Source organism: Eurosta solidaginis, chromosome 4 (genome assembly GCF_040869045.1).
Source record: "Eurosta solidaginis isolate ZX-2024a chromosome 4, ASM4086904v1, whole genome shotgun sequence".
NCBI classification, from domain to species: Eukaryota; Metazoa; Arthropoda; class Insecta; order Diptera; family Tephritidae; genus Eurosta; species Eurosta solidaginis.
The window spans coordinates 152,825,309-152,844,485 of NC_090322.1; the positions used below are offsets into that span (position 1 = coordinate 152,825,309).

The following is a 19,177-nucleotide window of genomic DNA, read 5'->3' on the forward strand; positions in this document are numbered from 1 at the left end:
AGGAAATTGGTTCCGAAACCCTCTTAGCATACGCTTCAAATTGAGGGCGGTATTTTGTAATATTTATTTCGATCCAGTGCGGGTTGTTTTTGGCTAATCGCTAACTATAGTGAAGCGAGTGAACAGGAATTTCTCAGCTCGCAAAAATGTCCAGCTCTTCATTTTTCAAAAATCGTAGCGACTGCGGAAACTTGTGAATTATTGGTCTACAGGCTTGTTTGCAGTAATAATAATATTGTCACGGATATTAGCATCCCTAAGCTATACCATCACTAAGGCGATGCTAAGCGATGTTCACGTCAATAATCAAATCATGTATACACATATATAAGGCAGCCGAGAGATGTCACACACAGATGCATTTACTTATACGCCTATGTGTGTGCGAGAGACTGTAAACTACAAACTCACATACATCTGAGAGACGCTGAAAAGTAGAAAATTGTAAACAAGTAGAAACTATATGAGAACTATAAACACTCGAAATAGTTGGTAAGTTCTGGAAATAGAAGAGCCTAGATGTATGCAGCGTAAACTATAAAAGCGGCACAAGCGAGTAAAATGTAATTCAGTTTGAGTTGAGCTATCAATCAGTTTGATTAAGCACGCGATCTGGCGGCCAATAGTAGAGTTTCATTTGAGTTATCAATCAGTTTGGTTATTAAGCCAGCGAGTAGCAAAGTATAAGTGTTATTTTGAAGTACTTAATAAAGGCCATTTTTTCCATCATTCAATATTGGAGTTATTTATTCAACAGTTTAGTGATTCGAACTTAGCAGAGGATTGCAAATAAGAGGATTTGCAGAAAAATCGTTACAATATAAAGACATGATATCGATTATGTACATGACAACATTTCCGTCTATTTTGCCTTAAAGATGAGATGGCTGCGTATTTTCTGTGCGTCCTCTATTCTAGGATAAGATATAAGTTTTGGGGGATAGGAGACTGACACGTAAAGTTGGCTGATTGAGCTATATGGAATATTGAGGTAAAACTGACAGTAGGAGCATATTCCTTACCCACTGAGTCCCGCTACTGCGGACACTATAGAGTCTTAGCAAACCCTGAAGTGCAAGTCGTGAAATTTTAACAATCCGATTTGTAGAGATTTTAGTTAACGATTTTTTACTTGCCACAACGACTGTGCTATTCACTTAATTATTGTTAACATTAGTCATGATATTAACGCTCATAACCACTTATAAAGCAATTGGCGGGCTGCTTGTATGCTACGCGTCTCCAATATGGTCGCCGAGCTTTAACGAAGTATACTGAAGAAAACCGCAGGCCTGTCAAAACAACTCGCTCAGAACTACCAAACTACCACGGATGTCTTCTCGCCTACAGAACATCATCTAGACAGTGAGTCGTAAATACTCTCCATAAATGAGAGAAATAAAATGCCAAACAAACATTTTCGGCTGAATTCTCAGTAGCCTGCGCATCTCAGCAGATATCTGATTGAAGACTGATAAAGGTGCAAACAATATTTTCAAGCCGCCCTAAGCTTGACAGCTTCCGCTACATGAAATATTCTACTGTAGAATTTTAGAGGCATATCTCTTCCCTCTTTATAACAAACACACAGAGAGATAGCGCATTGGTGCAGCCGGACAAATGTCATCATATAGAGAGCGTCCTTCTTCGGCGCTACGTTCCTTACCGCCCCTCTTGTTTTTCTCGGTGCGCTGCAGCCATACAACGTCCGCCGCGTTGATACGAATTGCCATATTCACTGTTTGTCATTGTCCAATCGTATCAATTAAAACGTTTACCGTAGTCGTCATCGGAAAAGAGAGCTTCGTCCGAGGCTATTTAAAAGTAAGCTGTTAAACGGAGAACTCCCGCGGATTCAGCCTTGCGTATATATTCGTTCGCGCTTCAGCGGTGGTAAGCCTACTATTGACCAGATAATCACGACACGCCAAATCCTTAAAACTTTTCCGGACTTCTACTCAGATGTTGGCACCGAGGAAGGGGCATGCACAAAAAACTATCAGCTATAGCTTTTCGTTTTTCCGAATTATCTATTATCAAACGACTTATTTTCTTGATTCGGCATTGTAGGTTAGATTAAGTTGATCTTACCGATCTGTGAGAATCTCTTTTAGGCTGAACGAGTCCATAGTGTTACCAGAAGTTGAGCTCAACGAACAAACTGAAAAATCTTATCAAAAACTAGGCTATGATGTGAAATAACTCCGTGCCTTTTCAAATTCTAGAATATTTCTAGGAACTATGCCACTTGATCTGATAGCTGCGCCACTTCTAATCTGAAGTCTAAGCTTTGCAAGCACAGAGGACGAGCCGCAAACGTGCTCGATCGTTTCCTCGTTCAACCCGTACTGATTTTAAAGCATGTGACGCCAGAAATACCTATCAGGAGCCTCAGTGATAAAAGTAATTTTGTTAGTCTAAGGTTGTAAGACCTTCACATGATGTTCGACACTTTGTAGCCCGAACTTGGTTCCACGCCATTCGATCATGTGCAGCTCTAGTCCTCTTTGAATCTCGCCTAATCTGATTGGGACGTCTACGGTGCAAGCTTCGAGGGATGCGCCCTGTTTATCCAGTTAATCCGCATTTTAATTCTGATCAATTCCCATATGCCCAGGGACCCCATAGAGATGTATATTTCCCGCTATCACGATTCTTGCTAGGGATTGGTGACACTCAAACATACGTTTAAATGTTGTGCTATGCGAGATGATTGCCTTAATTGCAGCTTGGTTGTCAGTATTGAAGTTGACGCGGCTACAGTTCAAGACATTTTCCTCCAGTGTTTCCACTGCTTTTGGTGACGGCTACTACTTCCGCCTGATGAAATACAGTGATTTGGCTGCTTATATTACTTTGGAGCAAGCGATGTATCGCTTTGTTGCCATTTGAGTGCTCTTGCGCCAACCTTCCATCTCCATAGTGGCTCTGAGAGCTCCATCTAAGCGCAGGTAGGGAATTAGATCGTAATTGATGATATTATACTTGCTAGCTGCCCCGAAGTGTTGAATCTGGTTGCAGTTGTTAACGTTATGTTCTTAGTCATCGGGTTTAGAAATGGAATGTGCAGAATGGAAAACATCGCAGTTGTTGTGGTTGTTTTCGGGGCTGCCGTTATACCAAGCATTAATAGGCTGCATACCCATTCTAATTTTTTGAGGTAGGTTCTTTTTTGTATGGCTGTTCATCAAACAAGGACTCTATAATATAGGAGAGGCTTGACAGTCGCTGTAAATACCCAATGGGCATGGGAGGATTATAGACACCACGTGCACTCTAGCATTCTTTTACGTGCAAAAAATGCCATCGAGACTCTCTTCACTCTCGGCGCTGCGTTGGGATTCCACGACAACTTAATGTCACTAATGATTCCTATGTATTTTATACAAGGTTTTTTCGTGTAGGATCAGCCCTAGCCTCATTCGGGTTCATCGGAACTGGCTGAGCAGTTGGTTGATAGCCAGCGTCCATAGTATATATGATAGTACCACGCCTTGCGGTCTCCCACTGATTTCGTGGCTTCTTACAGCCCCTACTGGGAAGTAATATTTCTGGAATTGAGCATGCCCTCGACCCACCTGCTTGAAGCTGGATGTTTTTCTATGTAATTAATACCATCCCTTAGCCGTTCCTTGCTTACCGATTTGCCTTTGGGAAAATATGCCTTAGTATCAATAAAAATAAGCTTTTATATAGTTATATTAGAAAATTCGAGGCGCATCTGTCTTTAATAAGAATCAGCAGTGATTTGGCAAACACTCCGCCTCGAAAAGCTTCTCAATGAAAACTCATCTGCCTTGCAGATCACTTTCGGAGTCGGCGTAAACCATGTAGGACCCAACCGCCAATTTGCAGGAAAAATCGGAAGGGATGCGACGGAAATTGGAAGAGAAGCTCGGCCTAAATCTCTGCGGAATTATAAGGCGCCTTGAATTCCTATTTATGTTTTTACTTAGCAAAACAACTCAAACACTACTCTACACCTCCATTCTTGAAAATTAACTTAAGAATTTTAAATAGTTGAAAAGTTGTCAAATCGACTACAGGATAACTTGAGAACGACCCCGAGACGGAAATGCTTTAAAATTATTAACTGTGAATAATGCACAAGTATGAGTGTGTATAAATACAAACAAAAGTACCCAACACAACAAATGTTGAAAATTTTGTGAAACTAATCCTATTGTTCTAGCATTAGCAAGATACCCTTTCGAAAAACATGTTCTCATGGCCCTATTACCATGTCCATTAACAAGTTTCTTCTGCGGATATTTCTCAAGCCATTTAGTTTACAATTTAGGGGTTCTTAAGGAATAGTATACCCCAATATCTGCAGTGCGTAGCATGTTGAGATAAAATGTACCCTAAAGTCTGCTATGTATGTGGCAGGACGCCCTTGCTTATGGGCAAGGATGTGATATTTCTCAAGCTCGTTAGTTTTTTACGTGTGAGATATGAGAATTCTTATGCCTAGTGGCAGGCCTGAAAAGCTACAGGGAACCGACACTATTTCAAACATGGGGTTCTCATTATTTCTTAAGTTTAAAACACTCATATTATTACACAAATCTCAATCTAAGAACCATTGTAGACAGTAAAGTGTAGTAGAAGCTGAAGGCTTTAAACTAACAGAGCTACTCTTATCAATAAACAGAGAGGATCTTGGGCCAACAAGTGGGGTGTTCTTATATGACACTCCCTTATTAGGGCTTGTCATAGCAGATATAAGAATTACGAGATACAGGATGAAAAATTTTGAGCATGTTATTAGTTCATGTCCTTGGCGCAGCAGAGTAGGATTATTAGGAACGGCACAGCTATCAGATCTAGAAGCAGCACTAAGTAGGACAGAAGGGTTCTACTATTTTCCAAGAAGACGAAATTATTTAAGAATATAAATACAGGTTAGCGGTAGGGTTTTTTCAGTTTGGTCTTCGAACAAACTTCCGGTAACGATTTATACACATGCCATCTATGTTAAGGACCGGCCAGTTTCATTTAACCTAACAGAATTTCAAACATGATCCGAATAGAATGACTGATATCCATGTGTCCCTTTCAATTGGATATTAATTCCTGATCATATTTAAAAAAATGCTTGAGATGAAAATTAACATTTTCTCAAACCTAAGAGATTTTTTTTCTGTTGTTTGTTGGGTACATTTCTCGTTGGACTTATAAGCTTATTCGATGTAACACTTTGATAAAACCAAAAATAACAACTAATATAGATGAAGCTAATATATATAGATATGTGTAACACAAAATCAATATTGTACATTTTGTTGCTTGTTGTTGCTGTCAACGCAAAGTATTAAATCCTCACATATTTCATTAAAGATCTTAATTGCCTATAAAGGGTGAGCAACTTAAGTAGAAATTAAACTCAGACTTGTGTTTGAGTTGAGAATTAAAGCGTTTGTATGAAGAAAATCTTCCTCCCGGATGTCACACCCAACATTTTTAGGTTTCTGAGAGTCGGTAGCGCAATGTGCTCAACGTGGATATCCAATAGCAGTGTCTGCTGCTTCAATGACGCGAATTGGATAGTCGTAGACTTAGTAGGCGACAGTACTCATCAATCACAAGTGGCGAAAAAGCTGGAAACTCTATGGTGATAACCAATGACGGAAAGGCTGATGAGCAGTCGACTCTTGGAACATATACAGGAGACGTCCCAACCAAATTGAGTGAGATAAAAATAGGGTACACCTTCCACATATCAATCTATATAACGAATCAGTAAAGCAGTTAAGCAAAGCGCAGAGGGTCGAAGTGTTTTAAATCATGTGAAAGTCGATGGCTGCACTATATGCCATTCTGAATACCCCAACTGTAAATCTGGTGGCGAAGAAAATTGTGTTGCAACGCGACTCAATGCCTAGGAGCAGCTTGAGCGCGGACGGTGCGACCATAGTAGTATACCATTACTTAATATTGGGCGAGATACTACCTGATCCCGTAGCTTCGCTGCAATGGGGACCGTAAAACTACTATAGAGCTAGAAAGTAGGCAAGGGCCACACCCTGACAAAGCGATACGATATGCTGTGGTTATCCGAAAATAAACAGATGCTACAAACTTTAGGATCAGTGTAATGACTTTTAGGCGGTTGAAGTAGCCGCGACTAAAGAAGTGGAAATACTTGAGGGAAACAATATAAATTAAAGCCACGTCAAGTTTTATGTTGACAGCCATTAATATGGCATGGCACAACATCTAAACACGTGTTTACACTCTAATCACTGGAAAGAATCTATAGAGGGGAAGCATACATTTTTAGGTCATATGGTGATATATGGTAATGAAAAAGCGGACTAGCTAGGTAAGAGGGCGCTACCCCCGTAGATTGTTCCGTAGGTGTCTTAATTATTTTGGTGGGGAGAAAGGCTGCGAAATGTTGAAGATAAATCCCAGGTCTTACGAAATTAGACTAACAACGTTAAATGAGATGACTGTAGGTTCATTTGGGAAATGCGGGATGGAGGATGAAACGCTTTAGATCGTTCTTGTGTCCTGTGCTTGTCACTTATTAGGAGTGATGTAGATCTAGAAGCAACAAGTAGGCTACGTTCTACAAAACTTCTAGCATTGGCGAAGGGTACGAAGCTAGTTTATAACATAGGTCTTGGTTTTTATGGGGTTTTTTAAAGGTCTATGCGATACACTGACACAGCTATTTCCTTCACTATAAAGAGAAGACAGTTGGGTTATAATGGCTATTTTTAACAATGCTCACTAAACTTTTTATGTTACAGTGTACCCGGACTTTGCCCCATCCAATAGGTGCGATCACTTGCAGATTTTCAACGTTGTCCTCTAACGGGAAGTGTAGGAATCTTGTAGTTTCAACCAAAAGAGACCAAGAGTGTGGACCAAAGAGGCGTTGGTTCCACATTGCAATTGAAAAGATGGTGTCATGTGAATACACATTACATGCTGGACATACACTGCATACATACATATGTCAGGATTAATTCTAGATAAATAAGAGTTTAACCATTACAATATCCCGATCGTAGACGCGCGTCTACCTGGGAAATCGGAAATATTTATCGGTAAAAAACCTCATCGCCTCTTTGTGGAGAAGACTGTGTACGTCATTTGCACATTTTTGGCTCAAACGACTGAATTCTTGTGTGCCGAATTTGTTCACAGGGCTTGCGGAGTTGACTTTTTTATCCCTGGGAGGCGAGGGCCCATCAATAAGATGTTTGTTAGGATGACTAGATTTCCAGACATAAGACATAAGAAGACATCCCGTGTCAGTTCTGAGCGCGGTGTCTTTACAGGCCTTCAGCTTCTTCCAAACTGTGTTTCTTTTGAGTTCAGCGACCATATTACAGACACATAGCATACAGACTGCTGGCCAATGCATTCATATGTATGTAGCTATGAGCATTTCTTTGTCTTGGTCCTAATGATACCAGCGAGGTACTTGAGGATTTTGTTACGGCTCTGAATTTAAGGTAAACTTGCGATTGTATGTTCGCCGAAATGCAAATCATTATCGAGCATCATACTCAATATTTTTTTGGTGCCGGGGAGTTGGTAGCGCAATGCCTATATTTTTCGACATTGCACACGCCCAGGTGAAAAAACGAATATCACTAGAGAGGTAGTTATTTCTCGATATCGAAAAAGTGGGCGTGGTTATAGTCCGATTTCGTTCAATTTAAATAGCGATCTGAGATGAGTTCCCAGGAACTTACATACCAATTAAGGTACCTCAAAGCTTACTCATGTTATCGTGTATCGGACAGACGAATGGACGGACGGACGGACGGACGGACATGGCTAAATGAATTTCTTTTTTCGCCCAGATCTTTTTGATATATAGAAGTCTATATCTATCTCGATTAGGTTATGCCGTTACGGGGTACCGTTATGCGAACACAATTAATATACACTGTGAGCTTTACTCAGCTGATTATAAAAATAATACTTACATCGAGCTCTACTTCATATTTGTTGATATTGTCTGTTGCTGTATTTAGTTTCTCCAGTTCAATCTAAAAGTACACAAGAAGAAACAAATATAAACTAAAATTTTATTTGGCCGAAATATGAATAATATAGATTGACTGAAATTTTTTCGAAGATGGGGGCGTAGTCTTAATTTGTATCCTTCTGTTTAAGGTTATTGAAAATCGACATAATGGAATAGTAATCCTTAGATCACAAACAAACTCTCATACATTAGGGTGGACAAATATTTTTTCGCAGGCATACAAAATAAATTGTGAAGATTCAAAACAACCGGAACTACCATCGATGAAAATCACAAAAACTGTGGAACACCTGAGCTAGCAACGAAATAATGTGAGGATACTCAATCAAATGCAAAGGTATGAATTCGTTTAGTGAGATCTATTTAATCCACCTTAAAAATACTAAGTGGAAACCAAAACTATGTAACTTTAACAACAAAATATGAAGGTTAACTTTATCAAATGCTTTCAAAAAGTCGTTATCGACGGTCTCTACCTGAGCCCATTTTGCAAAAGCAGCAATGCAGTATTCTGAGAACACGGCTAAATTAGAGGTGGTTGATCTCCGAGACATAAAAGCACGCTGATCAACAGAGATAAGAATAAAACAATTTATGAAGAACAACATTTTTGTTTTACTATGCATTCGAAATTTTTTGAAACTGTAAATATTCTAGAGATTGCTCTATAATTATACTGAGCCGAATTCTGGAAAATTCCTAATAATTATACACCTTCTGCTAACGTTCGAATCGCTGAACAGTCGAATAAGTAACTCCAAAATTCAGTATTGCAAAATGGTCTTAATTAGACTACTTTGGCATTAGTATTGCATAATTACAATTATACTTCACTAATTACGTGTTTAAATCAAAAGTGATTAGTTATTCCTCAGCTTGCGGTGCTTTTATACTCTCTGTTGCCTCCTTCGCATATTTCTTCTATTGTTTAGACTTTTCACGAACATGCCTTCTGGAAGAGTTGTATCTCATTCTTGGTTATTTAGCTATATGCGTGTGTATGTGTGAGTATCAACTTCTGCTCTTAGCTGATGACTACCTATGTGTATGTGAAATAATTTCTTTACTTCAAGCTGCTGGTTATGTGTGTGCAATATTCTTCGTTGCCATGTTGTAAAAACTTTGGCAATAACAGTTCTTTTGAAAACAAAATTTTTTCCATTTCCCATTTTCCAAAATTACTATTTTTCAAATTTCTAAACTCAACCCACATATCAAGCCTAATAGAGATAAAAATAAGACAATTTATGAAGAAGAACTTTATTGTTTTACTATGCATTCCAAATTTTTTGAAACTGTAGATATTCTAGAGAATGCTCTATAATTATACTGAACCGAATTTTGGAAAATTCCTAATAATTATACACCTTCTGCTAACGTTCGAATCGCTGAACTGTCGAATAAGTAACTCCAAAATTCAGTATTGCAAAATGGTCTTAATTAGACTACTTTGGCGTTAGTATTGCATAATTACAATTATACTTCACTAATTGGGTTTTTAAATCAAAAGTGATTAGCTATTCCTCAATTTGCGGCGCTTTAATACTCTCTGTTGCCTCGTTCGCATATTTCTTCTATGGTTTAGACTTTTCACGAACATGCCTTCTGGGACAGTGGTATCTCATACTTGGTCATTTAGCTATATGCGTGTGTATGTGTGAAAAACAACTTCTTCTCTTAGCTGGTGACTACGTGTGTGTATGTGAGATATCTTTTCACTTCGAACTGCTGGTTATGTGTGTGTAATATTCTTCGTTGCCTTGTACATAAGAGTGGCTGCTTGCTTTAATATGTACATGTACATAAATGTGGCTGTTTGCTTTTTTGTTGTTGTTGTGATTATTTACTAACAGCATAGCGATGTTAACATTCGCCACAATATATTCTTGTTCTTGTTATCATTTTTGTAAATAGGCGCGATGAGCGCATTTTCAATGCATCAGTGATTCAGATTCCTCTTGTTCATGAGACTTATTAACAATTAAGCAAGCCTAAGTTAGGGCGAAATCGAATAATATTTATATACCCAACTTTTGCTCTCACATATGTGCTCCTATTTATAGATAGGTGTGCATATATTTAAAGAGGAAAACACCTGAGATATGCTATAAAACAATTACTGTCAGTTCATAACAAAATTTCGTTAAATTATGTCGCTTTTTTCTTTAGTGGGTTCTTTGTACTAACATATCAATAATGGTAATGTAGTTACGTGTCATAAATATATTGCCAATTTTGTTATGGTTGAAACATAAAGCAGCTTAAAAAAATGGGCCGTTAACGAATTTTCCTCCGAACCATAATTCTGCAAAATTGCAAAGTAAATCTAATTGCTTCTGAATTTGCATTTTCCAAAATTTGTATTTATATTTAAATTGTTTTCTACAACATATCACTCCTGAGGTGTAATACCAGTATGATTTAGTTATATAACACAATCTCCATGCCAAATCCTTGGTGGCTTTTGATTAACGGCTTGCAAAATTTTAAATTTTCTTCCTTTAAATGTTCGCGGTGCTACGCTCATTTTCTAAAATTTTTGCACATTTCTGTTTCTCATCAAAAAATCAATCCACATATCAAATTTCATCAATTAATCGGTCTTTGGTTATGAGTTATAGCATTTTTAATTTTTAAAAATTTTGATAGTGATATTTTTATGTGGGCGTGGTCGCCAACCGATTCCGTTTATTTTCACAAAGCATATATCTTTATAATAGTAGGGATAAACTTCGTGCCAAATTTCAACATGATATCTTCAATGGCTTTTGATGCAAGGCCCATTTTTCAGGATTTTTTGTAATTTCAATTTTTCTTTACAAAGTCAATCAAAATATCAAGTCCGTCACATTATCGGTCATTGGTAAAAAAATTAACGCATTTTTCCAATTTTTTTTTCAAGTGGGCGTGGTCTCAACCGTTTCCACTTATTTTCGCAATGTACATATATACATATATAATAGTAAGGACAATGCATGCAGCATATTTTAATATGATTTCCTCAACGGCTTTTGATTTACAGCTTAAACACTTACAATTTTCTTCTTATAATTAAATGTGGGTAGTGCTAAGCGCTTTTTTAGAAAATTTCCGTTTTTAGTCATAAAGTCAACCAACATATCAAGTAATGAATATTGCATTTTTATACTTTTGGAAATTTTTTTTTATGTGGGTGTGGTCGCCAAGCGATTTTGTTAGTTTTCATAAAGTGAATAAATATATAATAGTAAGAAAAATCTCTCGCGATTTCTTCGATGGATTTCAAATTTTTTTCTCCTAAATGCATTGCCATTCCCATTTTCCAAAATTTCTATTTTTCCAAATTTCTAAACTCAACCCACATATCAAGTTCCACCAGTTTTACGGTCTTTGGTAATAATTTTTTTTGTTTTTTTCGAAATTTTCGATACGGAAATGGTGGGCGTGCGATTTCGCCCAGGTTTCTATACAGCATCTGCGTCCACATTAGCCAGTTTACCAAATTTCGTAAAGATATGTAAATTTTTCCTGCGGGTAACGCATTGACGGACGGACGGACATAACTAAAACAAAATTTTTTTCGATGCTAATAATTTTCATATATGAAAGTAATTTCTATCTCAATTCCTATATGCCATTACCTACAGTTATCCAATCAAAGTTATAATATACCTGTGTAAAAGTAGAGATTGGGTATAAAAAGTAGCGTTAGAGGGTATTTAATTTTTGGAATTCACATTTCAATACCAATAAAAATTATTTTAGTCGCTGGGGGAATACTATTATTTTTGAACATTTGGTACCCTGAAACTTTTGACACCTGTCTACATATGTACATATATCAAAATATAATACATATGTACCTTTATTTTTAAACCATTTTATTTAGCTTGTGTGTAGCGAGCGTTACGAATTTTGTAATTGAAATTTAAGTAACTTCGCGATAAGCTACAAGCTTCAGAACCCGATGACAATGCAATAATAAGAAAAAAAACTGCGATAGGTGGCGCATGGATCGAAATATGTCAAACAATTTTGTATTTGTAGCCCGATTTGGCTCATATTTGGAACGCATAATACGTCCATTAATAGAAAGCGACATATGAAAAAATATAATAAAAAAAAATTTTAAGTTAAACTTACTTACTTACTTACTTAATTGGCGCTTAACCGTCTAAACGGTTATGGCCGTCCAACAAGGCGCGCCAGTCGCTCCTTCGCTCCGCCAACCGGCGCCAATTGGTCACACCAAGGGAGTTTAAATCGTTTTCCACCTGGTCCTTCCAACGGAGTGGGGGCCGCCCTCTACCTCTGCTTCCATAGGCGGGTTCCGATAGAAACACTTTCTTGGCCGGAGCATCATCTTTCATTCGCATAACATGGCCTAGCCAGCGCAGCCGCTGCGTTTTAATTCGCTGGACTATGTTGATGTCTGCGTATAGCTCGTACAGCTCATCATTAAATCTTCTTCGGTACTCGCCATCGCCAACGCGTAGAGGCCCATAAATCTTTCGAAGAACTTTTCTCTCGAACACTCCCAAAGCCGCTTCATCTGCTGTTGTCATGGTCCATGCTTCTGCCCCATATAGCAGGACGGGTACTATAAGTGACTTGTAGAGTATGATTTTCGTTCGCCGAGAGAGGACTTTACTTTTCAATTGCCTACCTAGTCCAAAGTAGCATTTATTGGCAAGATTGATTCTTCGCTGGATTTCAGTGCTGATGTTGTTGCTAATGTTGATGCTGGTTCCCAAATAAACGAAGTCTTTTACTATTTCGAAATTATGGCTGCCAATAGTAGCGTGGTTGCCAAGGCGCATATGCGCTGACTCTTTGCTCGATGACAGCAGGTACTTTGTTTTGTCCTCATTCACCATCAAACCCATCTTTACCGCTTCTTTTTCCAGCTTGGAGTAAGCAGAACTAACAGCGCGGGTGTTTAGGCCGATGATATCAATGTCATCAGCATATGCCAGTAATTGCACGCTTTTATAGTATATTGTTCCAGTGCGGTTAAGTTCTGCAGCTAGTATAATTTTCTCCAGCATCAAATTAAAGAAATCGCACGATAGGGGGTCACCCTGTCTGAAACCTCGTTTAGTTTCGAACGGCTCGGAGAGGTCCTTCCCAATTCTGACTGAGCTGATGGTGTTGCTCAACGTCATTTTGCACAGCCGTATAAGTTTTGCGGGGAAACCAAATTCAGACATAGCGGCATATAGGCAGCTCCTTTTCGTGCTGTCGAAGGCGGCTTTAAAGTCGACGAAGAGGTGATGTGTGTCGATTCTCTTTTCACGGGTTTTTTCCAAGACTTGGCGCATTGTGAAAATCTGGTCGATGGTAGATTTACCAGGTCTGAAGCCGCACTGATAAGGTCCAATCAGCCGGTTCACGGTGGGCTTCTATCTTTCGCACAATACACTTGAAAGGACCTTATATGCGATATTAAGAAGGCTGATTCCACGATAGTTGGTGCATTTTGCAGTATCCCCCTTCTTGTGGACTGGGCAAAGAACACTTAGATTCCAACCGTCGGGCATGCTTTCGTCCGCCCATATTTTGCTAAGAAGCTGTTGCATGCGCCTTACCAACTCCTCGTCGCCGAACTTGAATAGCTCCGCAGGCAATCCATCAGCGCCCACGGCCTTGTTGTTTTTCAATCTGGTTATTGCTATTCTAACTTCGTCATAATCGGGCGGGGGGACATATATTCCATCATCATCGATTGCGGGATCGGGTTCTTCATCTCTGCGCGGTGAATTGCTGCCTCCATTTAGGAGAGCAGAGAAGTGTTCCCTCCATAATCTAAGCACTCTCTGGACATCAGTTACGAGGTCGCCGTTTTCATTCCTACAGGAGTTTGCCCCGGTCTTAAAACCTTCCGTCTGTCGCCGTATTTTTTGGTAGAATTTTCGGGCGTTATTCCTGGTGGCTAGCAGCTCAAGCTCCTCGCACTCACGCCTTTCTGCTTCTGCTTTTTTCTTCCTGAAAAGGCGTCTCGCTTCCCTTTTCAACTCACGATAGCGTTCACACACTCCTCTTGTCGCGCTCGCTTTTAACGTAGCCCTGTAGGCAGCGTCTTTTCTTTCGGTTGCAACGCGGCATTCTTCATCATACCAGCTGTTTTTTCGTGGCCGCCGGTAACCAATTTTTCCTCGGCGGCAGTATGAAGTGCTTTGGAGATATGCTCCCACTGCTCCTGTATTCCTTCAGGATGAGTTGTGCCCTCAGAGAGCAGGTGTGAGAGTCGAGTTGCGAAATCATTGGCAGTCTGTTGTGATTGAAGCTTTTCGACGTCTAGCTTTCCTTGTGTTTTTTGTTCCTTGTTTTTAGCCGCGTTGAGGCGGGTGCGTATTTTGGCTGCAACGAGATAATGGTCCGAATCGATGTTAGGTCCTCGGATCGTTCGCACATCTAAAACACTGGAGGCATGCCGTCCGTCTATCACAACGTGATCGATCTGATTGCGAGTATTTCGATCAGGAGACAGCCATGTAGCTTGATGTATCTTTTTATGCATGAACCTCGTGCTTGATATGACCATGTTTCGAGCACCGGCAAAGTCAATCAGCCTCAGTCCGTTAGGAGAAGTTTCATTGTGTAGGCTGAACTTTCCGACTGTAGGGCCAAAAACACCTTCCTTGCCCACCCTGGCGTTAAAGTCGCCAAGCACGACTTTTATATCATGACGGGGGCAGCGCTCGTATGTGCGTTCTAATTGATCATAAAAAGTGTCTTTCACCTCATCGTCTTTCTCCTCTGTCGGCGCATGGGCGCAGATGAATGATATATTAAAAAATTTTGCTTTTATTCGAATAGCGGCGAGACGCTCGTCCACAGGCGTGAACGCCAGCACTTGGCGACAAAGTCTCTCTCCCACCACGAATCCGACGCCGAAACTGCGCTTATTCGCATGGCCACTCCAATATATGTCACAATTTTTGATCTTCTTTCTTCCTTGCTTCGTCCAACGCATTTCTTGGATGGCGGTGATGTCAGATTTTGCTTTGACGAGGACATCAACCAGTCGGGCATCTGCACCAATCCCATTCAGGGAGCGGACGTTCCAGGTGCATGCCCTCAATTCATTGTCCTTCAAACGTTTGCCATGGTCGTCATCAATAGAGAGTGTATTTATCCGAGGCTTGTTGTTATATTTCATTGGAGTATGGTTTTACGTGGCGGGTCCCAAGCCCAGCGCACAACCCGCTCAGCGGGGGTGAAAATATTACTTGGCACGTTTATATAGCGAGCCGCTTGCTCCAAGACAGACGCCCGCTTGCAGCCGCACCTAGAGGTGTACAGACGCTGCCGATGAAATCTCCCCCGGCTAGCCCTTAAACCGATTATGTCAGAGTGGCCTAGCCAGGTTGTCGCCTTCTCACATTAGCTCACCGCTAAACGGGTGTTTAGCGGCTACCCAGAGGATACTTGGCCGCAAGCGACCGGCAGTAGTGAGCTGCTTGAACCGCATGCAAAAGAATCGCTCTGGCCATTCCCAGGTGAATGGCGGTCAGAAGCTTTCCCCACTTTCGTGGACTTCTACACACGGCCCCACCCTCTTTTAAGTTAAACGGTGTTATTGAAAACAATACTTACATTAAGTAATAATAATAGTGAAAGTTTGAAATTAATTAGGTAGGTCCTAGGTCCTAATCATCACACTCCACATCAATATAGGGCGTTGATCATACAAATAAATAAAAGCGTGGGTCGCGTCAAATTTCTATTGATAGTCATCCTCTCATATCATTACAAATGGTATTTTCATATATGTATAAGTAAGACCAATAGAACCTTAATCAGATTATGCTACGCCTCACATTTTTATAAACTTCGCACGCCCAACGCTTTTGTGTCTGATCAACGCCCGAGATTAATGAGGAGTGTGTTACCCCAGCGGGTGATACCCCAGCGGGTTTGGGGGTCAGAATATACCCGCGGTAGGTATGCCTGTCGTAAGAGGCGACTAAAATACCAGATTCAAGAGGTTGCCAGCGCAATATATAGCTTCTCCAAACCCAATTGTCAACCTTACCTATCCGCGGCGAATCCTGTTTCACTAACAGACGAGGCTCTGGCGACCCTAAGCTCCTTATAGAATTTCGGGTTGGGGAGGGAGGGGATGGCCTGCAGGTTTAATGTAGCCACATAAATCGTTCCCGTGATGGTCGGGCTAGCACCTTAAAGGTGCTGTGGTACCGGAACGTAACGGATCTGTATCCGTCAAAGGACCATCACATCGATAACACTCCCAAAAGCCTTCGGTGAGCAACCTTATCGCTACAACAACAACAACAACATGAGGAGTGTGATGACTAGTATCTAGGACCTACCTAATTATTTTCTATCTTTAAGTACCTATTATTATAACTTAATGTAAGTATTGTTTTCAATAAAACCGTTTAACTTAAACATTTTTTTTTTAATTATTTTTTTTTAATCTAAATTGACCCATCCTAATATATAAATACAGTCACATATATTTGTATATTACACAAGAACGCTCATTCATTCCTCTACACTACATACATATATACATATGTTTGTTGTTTTGCTAGATTGTTTTAGTTTCGTTCTCATGGGTCATTGTCAGATAAGATAAATATCATTTATTACCGTCAAATCTCTAGCAAATATGTAAACGAGGAAATTTGACAGATTCTTAGTTTTACAAAATCATTTCTAGCCTTATTTTAATTTATAGCTAACATTTTTTTATGATACTTGCCTGGACTCTAGGATCCACCGGAGTATTGCTTTCAGTTGACATTTCGTTATTGATTAATCTAATCTAGTGCTTTTCGATTATATTGCTTTTTCTTTCGCTTTTTTGCATACAACACACACACACTCACTTTTTAATTTTATTTTAATTGAGAAATTTGGTATAATAAAAATTTAGTTTACACTCATTTATATACATACCTACATATATTATTAATAAATACAAAATATTTTGCACACTGTTATAATTTTTGTAGTAGTAGAAGAAAAATGAAAATATGTAATTTTTATATTTAGCTTAGCACCGACCAATTTGCAAAGAATATTTCCAATTTTTGCCTTTTCAGCAAAATTAATTTTTTTTTTAATAGCACACCGTATTATTTGTTTGATATTTTCTTCTACATATTGTGCTCTATTATATTTTTGCACCACCAAGGTTTTTCAACAAATTTTCATTTTCACTGTTCTGCTGGTTGAACGACTGGCTTTGCTGGTCTTGTCATGATATTGTCGGCTGCTCGCAACGAATTTTCACCACAAACTACCAAGTTAAGTTTGTACCTTTACAGTTGTTGTTCGTGTTGTTAACGGTGAGTGTGTTCGTTATGACTGTGGCCTTTACTTTGTTAATTAGTTGGCCCACAATTACCAGTTTAAATGCTCCCACCACAGTTTACTGTTATTTCAGCCGTTGCACAGTGCAAAGCGTTGTCGAACCTGAAATTTGACTCGTTAAAGTGCGTGCGTTTTCTCATTCAGACGGTTCTCTCACTCTCCTTTCACATTTCACTTTGCTTAATTTGTTTGTACTGTAATGTTGTAAAGATATGTTACATATGTATGTATGCCCCCCTTTTTTGAGTCTTGCGCGTTGTTTCCTAACCGTTGAATGTTTCGTTCTCTGTGCCTTTCCATGGCATTATTATGTCATACTGACAGGTGATGTGGTAATTGTTTATATTTTGTTTATTTACTTGTCATTAACTTGGTGGGATATTTGTTTCTCGTTGGGATTTTTTTTAATGTTTTTGACATATAAAAGTATATGACGTTTCCATAAGGTACAGTACGGTCAAAAAAGTTGTTCTAGTGTTCGATATATTAGCTGTGTTTTTTTTGTATCTATCGACGTTTACGCTTAAACTTTATATGGACTGCTAAGCGTCAAACTTTAAATACTCCTCTGAAATTGCTGCGCATATACACAGATGTAACTGAAATATGTGTATATGTTGCACCTCTACACTAATTCTATGTTCACTCCTTAAAATGGTGCGTATCCAGAATTCAGCGCTATATGTTATACACAGACATACAAGAGGGTTGTGTCTCCGCTTTTCGGTACACCCTGTACTGTAGCTAGTTATATAACCACCGCCCCTATATGGGTCTCCTAAGCATTATCTAAGCGAGGATAAGCGTTTTTTACGCGCAAACGTAACGCTTGTAAAAAAAAAAACACGGCTATTAATGCCTAACCTAACGATATGTAACTTCGTAAAGAAAATTTATTTTTATTAAAAAACTGTATATATCAGTTTTACGGCGGAACCAAACAATGTGGCAGCAGGGCGTCATACACACAAATTCCATGAACTCTGTTTTTGTAATGCGATGAACCTATGTCTAAGTCATACTGCGCCGGAGGTCATATTAAAAAATTAACAATCAGCTTATTTCCCGCCTTCAACTGCATGGTTCCCCTATGATCAGTTTGAAACACAAATCGATAGACAGCAAATCTACAGAGATGTTCATTGGAACATGAGGATTAAGTACTACCCATTGTGGTGGTAGCGTGCCCCGCCTACCACACCGGTGGTCCTGACAAATCAACAATAATAATTAAGCAATAAATTGTTTCAATCAGAAAAAAATTTTCTAAGCGGGGTCGCCCCTTGGCAGTAGATTGGCAATTACTCTGTGTGTATATCTGTCATGAAAAGCTTCTCTGTGAAAATTCGTCTGCCGTTCGTGGTCGGCAAAAACATGTAGGCTCCGTTCTGGCACTTTGTAGGGAAAATAATGAGCATGACGCAAATTGAAAGAGAAGCACGCATAAATCTTCTCGGAAGGGAATCGTGACAAGCATTTGTTTTTTTATTTATTTATTTGAACAACATTTTTTTTTTTTTTTTTATTTGAACTACATATATGTTATGCTTATGGCTTGAAAAATGCTCCCAGTAAATTTCTGACTTAAAAAGTTTCCCAGTAAAAAACTTACTTGCCTTACATATCCCGTTTGCACTGATGGAAACCTCAAAACTAGTTATTTTCTATTGTTTGCAAAGTCTTTGTGCGATGAGAGATAGTGGTAGCAGCGTATCAGCCTATAATTCCGGCCCCTGCAGGCTGGGAAACTCATAAGATACACGCGACAGAAATGTCCACCACCTTATGATGGACGGGTCAAGGCAGAAAGAAAATAGGGTCTTGCGACGTCAACTACAGTGC

At 39.3% G+C, this 19,177-nt stretch overlaps 1 protein-coding gene across 7 annotated transcripts in view; it reads right to left on the reverse strand.

Annotated features, from left to right (window-relative positions):
• Window positions 1-17,610, reverse strand: part of LOC137250514 (uncharacterized) — a 95,833-nt gene extending 78,223 nt beyond the window's left edge. For 3 of the 7 annotated variants that reach the window (XR_010952997.1, XR_010952992.1, XM_067783456.1), the window contains exons 1-2: window positions 16,722-17,610; window positions 7,950-8,012 (exon numbers count right to left, since the gene is read on the reverse strand). Coding sequence is in view for 1 of the 7 variants with exons in the window: in XM_067783456.1 (XP_067639557.1) it covers window positions 7,950-8,012; window positions 16,722-16,763 (105 nt within the window). In the remaining 6 variants the exon portion in view is untranslated. The remainder of the gene's footprint in view (window positions 1-7,949; window positions 8,013-16,721) is intronic. The other 4 variants (XR_010952996.1, XR_010952995.1, XR_010952993.1 and 1 more) reach the window with 4 other exon arrangements.
• Between the last annotated feature and the right edge of the window lie 1,567 nt (window positions 17,611-19,177).